The sequence below is a fragment of the Malaclemys terrapin genome, chromosome 24 (assembly GCF_027887155.1).
Source record: "Malaclemys terrapin pileata isolate rMalTer1 chromosome 24, rMalTer1.hap1, whole genome shotgun sequence".
Taxonomy (NCBI): Eukaryota; Metazoa; Chordata; order Testudines; family Emydidae; genus Malaclemys; species Malaclemys terrapin.
Window position 1 is genome coordinate 13,683,657 of NC_071528.1, and position 12,841 is coordinate 13,696,497.

The window sequence follows — 12,841 nt, forward strand, 5'->3', positions numbered from 1 at the left end:
AAATACAATCCATGCTCTGGCCTATGAGCCTAGTGCTTAGTTGCAGAGGGAAGAGTTCAAAGGGAGATTTGCAACAGTGGCTCTTAGCTACCAGTTGCATATCAGGGGTCAGCAGATGAAACGTTTGCTCGGTTGGTGCTGCATTTGTAGATGCCCTGCAAGGCATCAGGGCTTGGAACATGGAAACTGCTAAAACTAACCTCTTTTGACCAAGGAAAACATCTGCCGAAACCCGGGATCGAACCAGGGACCTTTAGATCTTCAGTCTAACGCTCTCCCAACTGAGCTATTTCGGCTGGTTGTGGTCTCTTTTCTCTCTTCCTTACCCTGAAATTGAAGATTGATGCCCAAGGGTTTATTAAAGGAAATTTAAAGTGTCTTTATTCATGTATTGATTGAGTGCTTTGGTGTTTGCCAATGTAGCCCATTGCCCATGTATGCAAAGGTCCACCTTCTTCTTTGATTCGATAGCCATCAGCGTGCAGTGCTGTACACAACCAAGGAAGACACTGGCCAAGCCAGTCCAGGGAAGACATGCAGGACAGATATGCCTATGTCCCGCTAAAATGACTTCAGTACAGTTGACGTTGTTGCTGATTAATTAAGTGGGTGAGAAGAGAGGAGGCTTGGGTTGTTTTCTTGGGGCTGGGGGAGCAGATTGCAGCGGATGTGCGGGGAGAGGGGGCTAAAATTTGGCTATATATATATATGAAATATGTCCCTAGAAAATAGGCCATATTTCTACCCTTACTTCTTTGCAAATGCTGGCTGCTCAGATGCAAGACCAACTGAAGGAACAGAGGGACAGTCATCCAGGCTTTCTCAAGTGAGCAAAGCATAGGACTGTGGGGGCAGTGAGGGAGTAAACACAAATCCCACAGAGAGCTTTTCTTTTTTTTTTTTTTAATCAGATCAAATTCTGGGGTTCTGGCCACTGGCCCTGCACCCTGGTAGAGGAGGTTGCTGACACTCATGCTGCTGCAATGAGATGATCTGGAGTCGATGAAATGTGCCCATCACCTAATACAAAAAGAACGGGAGTACTTGTGGCACCTTAGAGACTAACAAATTTATTTGGACATAAGCTTTCATGGGCTAAAACCCACTTCATCGGATACATGCAGTGGAAAATACAGTAGGAAGATATATATACAGAGAACATGAAAAAATGGGGGTTACCATACCAACTCTAATGAGATTAATCAATTAAGGTGGGCTATTATCAGCAGGAGAAAAATAATCACTACAAATTTTTTCTCCTGCTGCTAATAGCCCACCTTAATTGATTAGTCTCGTTTGAGTTGGTATGGCAACCCCCATTTTTTCATGTTCTCTCTCTGTACGTGTATGTATGTATATTTCTACTGTATTTTCCACTGCATGCATCTGATGAAGTGAGTTATGCAAAACCTTATGCCCAAATAAATTGGTCAGTCTCTAAGGTGCCACAAGGACTCCTCATTCTTTCTGCTGATACAGACTAACACGGCTACCCCTCTGAAGCCTGTCACCTAATCCAGTGTCCTGGGGCTGCACCCTGTCGGACTGTCAGCAAGTTGTGGCGAAAGTCAGCCCGTGTTTGGGATGTGTCAGCCCGCAAGCAAAAAGGCCCCTTTCCTTGGAAGGTGTCACCCACGCCTTTCACAGGGACACAGTGTCACAAGACAATCTCCTCCCTTTGCAGCAGCACCTCAGCCTGGTTTCACAAGACCCCCCCAGCTTTTGGGAGCCCCGCAAAGCTAAAGGCCACAGGCTGCATGCGGCCCTGACACCATCCGGCTCACCCCCTGGGCAATACCTAGGAGGGGCCAAGTGGCCAGGCCTCCTTAGGGAATTACCTCCTCCTGGAATCTAGTCTATAGTTAGAGCCCTGGTGCTTTGCATGGCTAATCAGAACATTCTTTATTGGTATTAATGATCACAACGCTGCACATTAAAAAACACACCACCTCTTTAGAGACTAAGTCTCTTGTCCCTTCCCCAGGAGTATTAGCCTTGCAAACCCAGGGACTCTGAATCGGAGGGATCAGGCAACTGGGCGAGCTGCTGAGGAAGGCCCGTCCTTTTTCCAGTCCAGCCCTTCCTCGCTCGCCCTGGAATAATTTCTGCCACTTTGTTTTGCAAAATTCTTTAAGTGGTAGATACAGAGCAGGACATGAATTTAAGATCTTATGGGGCTGCAGAAAACAACTTAGCAGCGCGGTCTCTGTGGCGCAATCGGTTAGCGCGTTCGGCTGTTAACCGAAAGGTTGGTGGTTCGAGCCCACCCAGGGACGCGGTTCTCCTTTTTTGCCCCCCAGCAATCTTGAGGCACGGTCTGGGGCTGGGTGTGGGGGGATGCAAAGGGAACGGCCCAGGTTGCGAGTGGGGAGCTGTGGCTTGTGCAAGGGAAATGAACCCCCTTCCTGAAGGACAGGGGAAGGGAGGCTGCATTTTGCACGAGGGGCGGTAGCATTTGAGTGGGACACTAAGTGTGGGAGGGAAGTCAGTGAGCAGCCAGACAAGAGCTGCCCCTACTCAAGATGGCTGCGCCAGGAGCCAAGGAGGGAGAACGTGTTTCTTTGCACACACGCACACACACACACACACACCCCAAGCCGGGGCAGCTGGGTGTCCCCTTTGCACCCCCTCGCTAATCCTGTGCCCAGTCTGCGCTGCGAACAACCCCCCTGCAAGTGTCTGGCACAAGTGGGTGCCACGCACACGTGTTCTGCGCCCCCTCGGGCCCCCCGCGCTGCAGATCTGAGTCCCCGCCCCTGGCCACTGCCTGGCCTCACCTTTTGAACACCCACCCCCCTTTGCAAATCATTTGGCACCGCCAGCCCCACACACACACACCCCTACCTCCTTTCACACACACACAGATACTTTCCGACACACACACCTCCTTACACACACACACACACCCCTACCCCTACCTCCTTTCACACACACACACACACCCCTACCCCTACCTCCTTTCACACACACACACCTACCCCTACCTCCTTTCACACACGCACCCCTCCTTTCACACACACACACACACACCTACCCCTACCTCCTTTCACACACGCACCCCTCCTTTCACACACACACACACACCTACCCCTACCTCCTTTCACACACGCACCCCTCCTTTCACACACACACACACAAACACACAGATACCTTCACACACACATCTCCTTACACACACACGCAGACACTTCCTTGCACACAAACACACAGAGAGAGACGCCTCCTTACACACACACAGATACCTTCACACAGACCCCTCCTTTCACGCACAGACACACACAGAAACAGACACTACACCTCCTTTCACACACACCCCTGAGACAGGCGGAACCTGGGGGGCCTCCCTGCGTTTCCCCGGCCTGCCGGGGACCGGAAGTGGGGCTGCACCGGCTCCCGCCGGATGGCTTAGGCGGGTGCACGGCCCCTGCCAGGCAGAGGTTGGCTGAAGGGCTGGAGGCGAGATGGCTGCGCTGGCTGGTGAGCGGGGGGCAGCAGGGGGCGTACGTAGCCCCTCCCCTTTCTGGGGGTAGGAGGCAGGGACCCCCCCTTCCCTGGAGGGTGGGGGAGCCCCCCTTCTAGGACACGTGTGGGGCCAGCCTCCCTGCCTGGGGGGCTGGGAGTGGAGTGGGGTGGGGGGCAGGGCAGCCCCCTCGAAGAAGGTGGAAAGGGGGTTTGCTTCCCTTCTGTCTTGGGGGGGGGGGACCCTGTCCAGTGGGCTCAGCCCAACCTCTCTGGTAGGAAGCCCCCCCCCCTTCTGCCCCCCAGCTTTGGGGTCTGGGTGGTGCGTCTCCCTGGCGGGGTGGTGTTTAGGGCTGGGAGGAAGCGTGAGGTTCAGTGTGCAGAACCCTCTTGTAAAGTGCCTGGAAAGTAACTCTCCCCTCCCTCCAGCCCACACATGGATCCTGGCAGCCTGATCCTCTGGGATCTCTTGGGGACCAGTGCGGGCACCGCTACCCCTGCAGCGGGGTTGTGACAGCTCAGTGCGGCTTGTCTGACAAACTCACACAGGTGGCAAGTCCTGGGCTGTTGATCAACAGGCTGCAGGGCGCTGAGCAAACTGAGAAATGCACCACAGCAGGCTCTGAACTGGATTCGGGGAGTGGCAAATGCTAGGCTCCCCAAATATTAGGCCGCTCTCCCGACCCTAGATGGGTACTAGATTGCTTACTTCCACCCAGGCAGTGCTACCTGCAGGGCTGTCAGTGTGCGAGACAGTTTGAAATAGTGATAAGGCAGGTGGGATAATATCTTTTATGGGACCAACTTCTGTTGGGGAGAGAGACACGCTTTTGAGCTCCACAGAGCTCTTCTTCCGGTTTGGGAAACTAACGGCTAAATCCAAGGTGGAACACATTGTTTAGCATATAGTTAACAATTTCAAGGGACCGTTGAAAGAGTGTCATTTAAGTCACTGACCTACTTTTGCCCTAGGCAGTGAATTGTAGGCACTCTTTTCTTTTAATCACACTTGTGATTTGGACAGAGGTGCGGTAACACTTTCTTGAAGTGCATTGTTCTTGACATTTAAAAAAGCACCAGCCTGTGTGTGCATTTATTTATTTATTGTTTTGCTTGGTTTAAGGGCTACTTTATTTTAGTGGATAATGTGACTTTGGGGGGAATACAGGGGAATGAGTTAGAGTTTTATGACTGAGAGATCTGCTTAGCTTTCCAATCGTTGCAGAATTATACCCATTTGCGAATGATGATGAGGCAGGTTGGTCAGTATTAAACCTCCTACCTGGGGCTTGGACATCCCACTTTTCCTTCCCCTGCCTCCACACCCCCCCCCCCCCCCCCCCGTTATCCTCAGCTCTGAGCCTTGGGGGAGGAATAGCACACTTAGTGGAATGCTGCTGCCAGGATGACAATGCAGCACCGTTATCATCTTTCATTGAGATTCTGGCTGTGTTAAAGGTAAACTGCCCTGTGGCTTTTGTTCACAGCTCCTCGCTTGGCCCGGGTTGGGATATTTCTTTTGCGGTAAGTAGCACCTGGTTGGTTGAGCAACCACAGAGAAGAAACTTACTTGTGCCGGGGGGGGAGAAAGGCAAAATGGATTAAATCATTTTGCTGCTTGCAGCCCTCTTCATGCCTTTCTCGTGAATCCTTCCAATCTGCCGTCTCCACAGCCCTATTCCTTTAATGTATTTCTCCTCAAGTGAGAGGGAATTTGGGCTGATTGCCGCTGCACAGCTCTCTGCTTGAGTTGTTGCTGTTCCTATAGAGACAGTAACCACAAGTTCTTAACGGACATTCAGGGAAACAAGCCTGACTTGTCTGATGGTGAGAGGGTCTCTGAAAAATGTTGCCCCGTGGTTAGATCACAGGGCAACAGTCAGGACTCCGCTTCTGTTCTCACTCTGCCACGGACTTTGGTCAGAACACTTAATTCCTCCATTGGTCCGTTTACCTGTCTGTAAATGGGGGTATTATGCTTTACAGGGCTGAGGGCCTTAATTAGATAGTATCTGTAAAGCACTGTGAGATCCTAGGATGGAAGGGACGACATGGCTGGCAAAGTGTTGCTGCTGCACCATGATGTTTGGCTGTGTTCATTTTTACAGGCCCAGTGCTGTGACTCCTGTTCATGCTAAGTCACTCCATGAGACGCCAGCAACCGGCCATGCTGACAGGTAACGCCACGCTACCATCTAAGTTCTTTAGCTGAGTGTCACTTCTTCAGGTGGGAGATCGCAAGTGATACAGCTCCGTTCCGGTGTATGGCCGAAGAAAGCCCCGTTTCTCTCTCCTCTTAGCAATCAGTATTAAATGGCAAGGTGTTGGGTCGTAGAGATGAGCCTGCCAGGTAGCCTGAGCGTAGTGAAGGTTCCCTGTCTGAGCAGCACATTCCACGATATTTGGGCTTCTCCCCACTATGTGGAGTCTGCTCGTTTGAACAGCATAGAGCTCTCTCAGCACGCGGCCTGGTGTGCTATTTTTAACGATTAGAACTCTCCGAAACAAAACTCGATGCAGCATATACAGCCTGTGACCCAAAACCCTCGCCCTCTTCAGCCGCCTGCGTCACAAGGCAGATGAGTGATATTTACAAATATTCTATGTATTGTGCTCCTCTTCTTCGACTGGAATCCTGGTCTTTAATTTGCGGATGAGTTCCAATGCTTGTGAAAGCGGGGGACAAACAGCACTGGTATTTGAGCCGGGTGCATCCTTTCCCATCCTTCCCTCTGACCTGGCCAGCAGTATCCCCGTCTATTCCAGAGCACCGACTCCTTACCAGAGCACCTTGTGACTTGCTCTTCCAATCCTGGATCCCATGCACAGGTCTGCCAGTGGATCCCGGTCCTGAACTGCACCGTCCCCTGCCTTTCCAGCCCTGACCAGACAGGCTTTATTGTGCCAAATGGAGTGGTAGTGTGAGATTTCCTCTGGATTTTAAACTGGCTGGTCCAAAGATGAGCGCTGAGTCTGCCTTCACCCTACTGTGCCATCTTTAGCAGCAGCAGCTGGTATTGAATTGACTATGAGGAGCTTATTCCAGCCTCTTCAGGGGATCGAATGTCCTCAGAGTTGAGACACCTTAGTCAGTGACTCTGTTAATAACCGGGTAGATTGTAAGCTGCTGTTGCCATCCATGCTGTTTGTTCTCAGCCCCTCCCAGGTCCGGCAAAAGAGCACTACCGTCGTCCAGAAAAAATCCTACGTCCCTACCAGCCGGGGAGAGTATGTTGTCACCAAACTCGATGACCTAATCAACTGGGCTCGTAGGGTGAGTGGCCAGGAGTGCCCATGGCCTGTAAACGAGAACGGGTAACAAAGGCTTCGGAGTGCTCGCAGGAAGGTAGCTGAGCCTGTCTCTTCGAAAGGGCAGCAATCGAGTTCAAAACCTCTGGTGCCCTGCAATGAAATAGGGCATGTTCCTTGGCCAGAGCTGGGGGCTTGGGAATTTCTGCTTCAGACAGAGGACTAACGTCTTAATCTGAAGGGGCTATAAACTTGCTTAAATATGTGCTGAGAGAGTCACCCTGTTCCTCTGTGGTTTCCCTCCTGCCTTGTATATTCCAGCAAATGTCGCTTTCTTGGCTCTTTATCCGTATCTGACAGGTTTCAGAGTCGCAGCCGTGTTAGTCTGTATCCGCAAAAAGACCAGGAGTACTTGTGGCACCTTGGAGACTAATGAATTTATTTGAGCATAAGCTTTCGTGGGCTATAGCGTGGGGCTCTATACATGACACCTTAAACTGCGGTCTCTCTGCTCTGGAGAGTAAGGCTTTATCCTGGCCAAGATTGCTTTTCTCCATTCTCCTGGGCCCTTGTGCAATTCGTTGTGTGCTGGCAGCTGCCCCTCTGTTCCAGATCTGGCTGCATTTCAGTGACGCAAAGCCCACATCCATCTGTAGGACTACATGTGTCCTACACCTTTGCCATACCAACTCCCTACCCCCTGACTTACTGTCCCTTGAAACATTCTGATGGCCCACGCGGGTCTCCGTGCTGCGGACCCCAGTCCCGTAACCTAACTCAGATCTCTGCCGTCCCAGAGCTCCCTGTGGCCGATGACCTTTGGCCTGGCGTGCTGTGCGGTGGAGATGATGCACATGGCGGCTCCTCGCTACGACATGGATCGCTTCGGGGTGGTGTTTCGGGCCAGCCCCCGGCAGGCGGACGTCATGATTGTGGCAGGCACTCTGACCAACAAAATGGCCCCGGCCCTTCGGAAGGTATGGATGCTGGCCGCACTGGCAAGTGCAGCTTTATAACTCAGATGCAAACGGAGTTCACTGTGAAATCTCTCTTGCCTCCAGGTTTATGACCAGATGCCTGAACCACGCTACGTGGTCTCCATGGGAAGGTAAATGCCAGAGGCTTCCTTATTATCTTACAATTTGCTGGAAGGAAATCAGTTGCCACTGCCTGTATTGAGTCAGTAGATAAAGGGCCTGTTTCTCACTCGTGTGGCCAGCCCTTTACACTGTGTCTAGAGGCCTCGGTGTGAATGAAAATAAGGCCCAAGGTTCCCTTTTGGTGAGGGGGGAGAGGTTAGAATATTTTTTAATATTAGTGTCCTCTCTGGGAGTCAGAACTCTGAACTGTGAGCTACGGAGGGTTCTTTTTACAGAGGGGAGGAGCCGCCAAATTCGCCTATAAAAATCCCAAAGAAGGGGGAAGTGGGCGGCTAGCGTTAATCATCCGTAATGAACAAAACATGAGACAGTTCCCACCTTCTGCAGATCCTGAGCAGTGGAGCGGAGCTGGCTCCTCTGCTGGTGCGAGTAACCCCAGTGACGTGGAAGCAGACGTTAGCACCTGGCAGTGCTGCGTCCAGGTGCATAGGGAGGCGGACGCGGTTAGGAACGGGGCTAATTCCATTATTCAGACTGCACCCGGGGTAGAGCCCCGTGTTCTTCACAAATGTGAAGTCACACAAAATAAAATGAAAAAATGACGTATTAAATGAACTGGAACTAAAAACCGCACTCTCTCGTGACTGGAGGGGCAGCCGGGCTAAATTTGTGTGAACGATGCTGTAGCCCTAACAGCCAGAGTGGGGAGCTGGGCGCAGCCCCATGGGACAGGAGCTGCCGCTGGGGGGGCACATGTGGGGGAGGTTCGTTCTCCAACCCACCTCCTGGGGGGCAGGAGCTGACAGGGCCTTCTGACCTCCTTGGGAGATAAAATGGATAAACATGAAATTCCCCGGGGGGGGAAAAACAAAAAATAATTAAAAATAAAAAGAATGTCACAGGGCTCTCCCCACTGGCTTCTCCCTTCATCAGGAAACTCGCAAACATGTTTCCAGGATTGCTGGCTACCCCTTGTGTTTTGGCCTTCGGTCTCATCTGTGCTATAATTATAGCCACACTAAGAAATGGCTCTTAGTACATCTTAGGTTGTGATCCCAGTACGCGTTAGTAGCCCTGTCTCTGTTTTCAGAAGTGGTGTCATCAGATCCATAGACTTGCCGGCAGCGGCAGCAAAGTGGCGCTCGCTGTAGCGATTCGTAAACATAAGGACTGATACGTAGCGCTGTAGCATATATGGGCCTTTCATGTGTGGCTGATTCCATCACGGACGTTTGTAGGCAAGTGGAGATGAATGGTGTGCGGATTGCCCTTCCCATTGTGGCCAGCACCGCTTCACCGAGGGTATGCGGTCGTGGGTGTAATTGCGCCTCCTGTAGGCGTACTGAGGTAGCTTGACTCTGACTAGCTCAGGTCCTGGAGCAATGAAGCTATGGCAGGACGGGCTGCAGAGTGGGCTCTGGAAACCTGCCCAGGACCCTGCGTATGGGACTAGCCTGTACTGAAGTGTTATGACTAACACTGCTGCAGCTTCCCTGTGTGTCTACACGAGCTGCAATCCCACCCGCGAGTGCAGTATAGACCTACCCTAAGAACGTGTATCGGAACGAGCAGCACACGTCAGCAGGAGAAGCAGTGATTTTAACCAGGCTGGTTTCTAAAACCCTGTTTGTATGCACAGATCGTGACGCAGGTTTGGGTTATTATTGTGACTGACACGGAGACTTTTAGAACGTAGATTTCTTTTACATGAATGAAATTCTTAAGTCCTTTGCTCAGGATCTGGTCTGTCGGGAAAGCAGCCGGGGTGTCCAGCGATTCTCAGAACCAGGAGCCTAAGCCAGGCCTGTGGGAGATGCACTGGTGCACCGTTATTCATCTGCATGTGCAGATAACCACGTGTCACTTAGGCTCTTGTGTCTTGAGAGCTCGGCCCTGTGTTTTCCTGTGGAATGGCCACAATATTGACCCAGCACTGAACTGTCTGAAACTTGCCTGTGGCTCTAAAGTCTTTTGCTTTAACTGCCATGTGGATCTGTTCTCTCAGCATCTCCGATGCGCGCGTAAAGTCTTGCCTTACCTTCTGTGTAATCCTTGCCTGCTGCTCCCGAGTTGCACTGCAAAGGACACTGAACCCTTTACGTCTTTTTGTAGCTGTGCTAATGGCGGTGGTTACTACCACTACTCCTATTCCGTGGTGAGGGGCTGCGACCGCATTGTGCCAGTGGATATCTACGTCCCAGGTAAAAAGAAACTGCTCGGCTCTGGGATTACAGTACATTACTCTTAAGTGCAGCAAGCTGGAGCAGAGCTGCGGCAACCGAACGTTGTGTTTTAGTTTGGACTGTGATTGTAATATGTTCTGACTCCTGGCCAGTATGTAGTTACTTATGGGCCTTTTGTTTAAGTTTTAAGCTGCATCGCTTACATTTTCAGGCTTTCGTTACACTGTGTTCAAACAAGGAAGTGGGAGAAAAGTCAAATCCTTGTAACTTCTATACAGCCGATTGCATCCAGTCCAGTCTGGGTATTTGTTAGTCCCCAAGGAAGGAATGTTCTGTTTCAAGATGTTCCAAGTTACACCTCTACCCTGATATAACGCTGTCCTCGGGAGCCAAAAAATCTTACTGCATTATAGGTGAAACCGCGTTATATCGAACTTGCTTTGATCCGCCGGAATGCACAGCCCCACCCCCCCGGAGCGCTGCTTTACCGCGTTATATCCGAATTCGTGTTATATGGGGGTAGAGGTGTATTTACAAGGAAAAGCAGTTGTGACATTCATAAAACTTTTCCAAGTGCATCTCAGTTCTAACGTCTAAAAATACAGCCCTCCTCTGTGACGTCTGCTTTTTTTAATGCAGGAGAAAAATTTTGTGCCTTATTAAACCCCCCTGGAACAAACTGTCACAGATGTCTTCAGAACAAGACCAGCTGCCTTTCTGGGGGAGATGCTTTAGTCAAACACAAGTTATTGGGCTCCATGCAGGGGTAACTGGGTGAAATTCTCTGACCTGTGCTATGCAGGAGGTCAAACTAGATGGTCTAATGGGCCCCTTCTGGTCTTAAAATGTATTCATTTATGCAATCTCTTTCTGAGTGGCCCTTTTGTATGTCCGCTCCAGTACTGGTGTCTTTAGCCCACCCAGTGCAGCAGGCTGGCTGGTGTTTATTATGTGTACTGAGGTAGCACCTAGGAGCTCCAGTCATGGAGCAGGACTCCCAGGTGCTAGGCACTGGACAAACGCGGCCCCAAAGAGCTTACAATTCTCAGGCTCTCCCTCTCTCCCTCAGGCTGCCCGCCTACCGCCGAAGCACTGCTCTATGGAATCCTGCAGCTGCAGAAGAAAATCAAGCGGGAGAAGAAGATTCAAATCTGGTACAGGAAATAGCCTCCCTTATTTATGACCTCGCTATTCGCCCCCTTCCCTGACAGAGAAATGTATTTGTATTGTCACGCACACTGCAGCTGTGGTCTGCACAAGCCTCACAATAAACATCATCTGTTTAATGTGATCTCCTGTCTTTAACATCCCCACTCGGTTATTTAAACTGGGGGGGGGGCACACCTCATAGCTAGTGTCGTTGCACCCCCCCAGGTGCTCCCTGGGAGCCATCCCTTTCTTTTTCAGGGACTCCCTGCAACTCACCCAATCTCCCCCCCACCCTTTCCAGGTGTTCTGGGTGCCCTCCCCCCACACGCATACCCCCCAGGGGTATAAGGATTAAATCGGATAGGATTCCGAATACACTGGTTCCTGGCTTAAATGGTTCATGCGGGGGAGAGAGCATGCCCACTAGGTTCTTCATATCGTTATCCGCTGTTGGCAAACAAATCTGTTCTGCAGCCTCCCTCCCTTCTGCGACTCCGGGTTTGACCCATTGGCTGCAGTGGAAATTGCAGGTTCTGGAAACGACCCTCTTGTGTAGTGATGTTGTTTACGTAAAATAGTGTTAACTGTGCAAGCGGCCAAACCAAGTTCTAATACCAGAGACGTTGAGGCAGATACATAAGTGAGTTTCACATGTTTCACAGAGTCCTGGCTTGATTTTAAACTGGGGAAAAGTACCTCAAAACTCCTACCTCTTTGACGAGAACCGGCTTGGATTCAGCTTGCGTAGATGAGATTGATTTGGGGTTTTTTGACCCCTCTGTGGCGATCAGGACTGAGACGTATCCCCAGCTTTGCCACAGATGGGCCGTTTGGTAAATCAGTCCCAAGCCTGCTCTAAACCTAACTCCCAGAAGTCTCATCTCCACTTCCTCGCGTGCGAAATTCCGAGCTTGATGCCGTCGGCAAAAGCACAGCTCCAGCAGTGGCTGATATGGACCGAAATCAACATTAACCGTCTTCAGTTCAGCCCATTACTGCAGCTTCTATACCTCCCTTTGCTGCCCTAAATCTCTGCTATCTTTGATTACACTTTTCACGTATCTGTGAACTGATCACAGATCTTCAGTCCTCGCTTCAGCCAACCCATTACCTCCCACCCCTTTGATAATCTGTTCTGCTAAGTTAGTCCCTCTGGATAGATTTTTGCAGCTCTTCTCTGCACTCCAGCTAGTTTATCATCATTGTTCTGATAACGTGATGCCTAGTACGATGTCCCAGGTACGGCAGCACCAGAGCTGTCCAGAGAAGGATTTACCTCCCCGTTCCACGTCTGTGCATACAACACGACTGTATTGGACCTCTCTTTAGAGCTATAGATCCCGTTGGATACTTAGCACTTCTGTACATCAGGCCTCTTATCTGGTTGCTTCACTAAGTGCTGAGACCCTTGCCTGTCATGCTGACCAACATTCTCATTGTTTTCTTTGCTCCCCCATTTCCGTCAGTATCCACGTGTTATCTCTTGTCTTAGATTGGAAGCTCTGTGGGGCAGGGCCCATGCATTTGTACAGCCCCTAGCGCAATGGGGTCTTGGTTTGTGGGCTCATAGTCTACAATTAGGCACCTGCTTTATCTAGAATCTTGCCCAGCAATCTTATTAAAAGGCTGCGGCCTTTGTGAAAATGAGACAGGAATAGAAAGCTTCTAAGCCGAGCTTAGGCTGCCTACATCAGGCCCACA

The 12,841-nt window shown here is 50.8% G+C and overlaps 1 protein-coding gene and 2 non-coding genes across 3 annotated transcripts; 2 read left to right on the top strand and 1 right to left on the bottom strand.

Annotated features, from left to right (window-relative positions):
* Positions 1 to 223: 223 nt before the first annotated feature.
* On the bottom strand, positions 224 to 296 carry TRNAF-GAA (transfer RNA phenylalanine (anticodon GAA)). The gene has a single exon. It is a non-coding gene; the product is annotated as a tRNA-Phe (tRNA).
* A 1,906-nt stretch (positions 297 to 2,202) lies between these two features.
* Positions 2,203 to 2,276, top strand: TRNAN-GUU (transfer RNA asparagine (anticodon GUU)). Its single transcript has one exon. It is a non-coding gene; the product is annotated as a tRNA-Asn (tRNA).
* Positions 2,277 to 3,383: 1,107 nt separating this feature from the next.
* Positions 3,384 to 11,277, top strand: NDUFS7 (NADH:ubiquinone oxidoreductase core subunit S7). The gene is made up of 8 exons (XM_054013822.1): positions 3,384 to 3,477; positions 4,947 to 4,983; positions 5,568 to 5,636; positions 6,616 to 6,733; positions 7,506 to 7,685; positions 7,770 to 7,816; positions 9,921 to 10,009; positions 11,061 to 11,277. Exons 1-8 carry the CDS (start codon positions 3,462 to 3,464, stop codon positions 11,156 to 11,158), a joined length of 654 nt encoding a protein of 217 aa, XP_053869797.1. The 5' UTR covers positions 3,384 to 3,461; the 3' UTR covers positions 11,159 to 11,277.
* Positions 11,278 to 12,841: the final 1,564 nt, after the last annotated feature.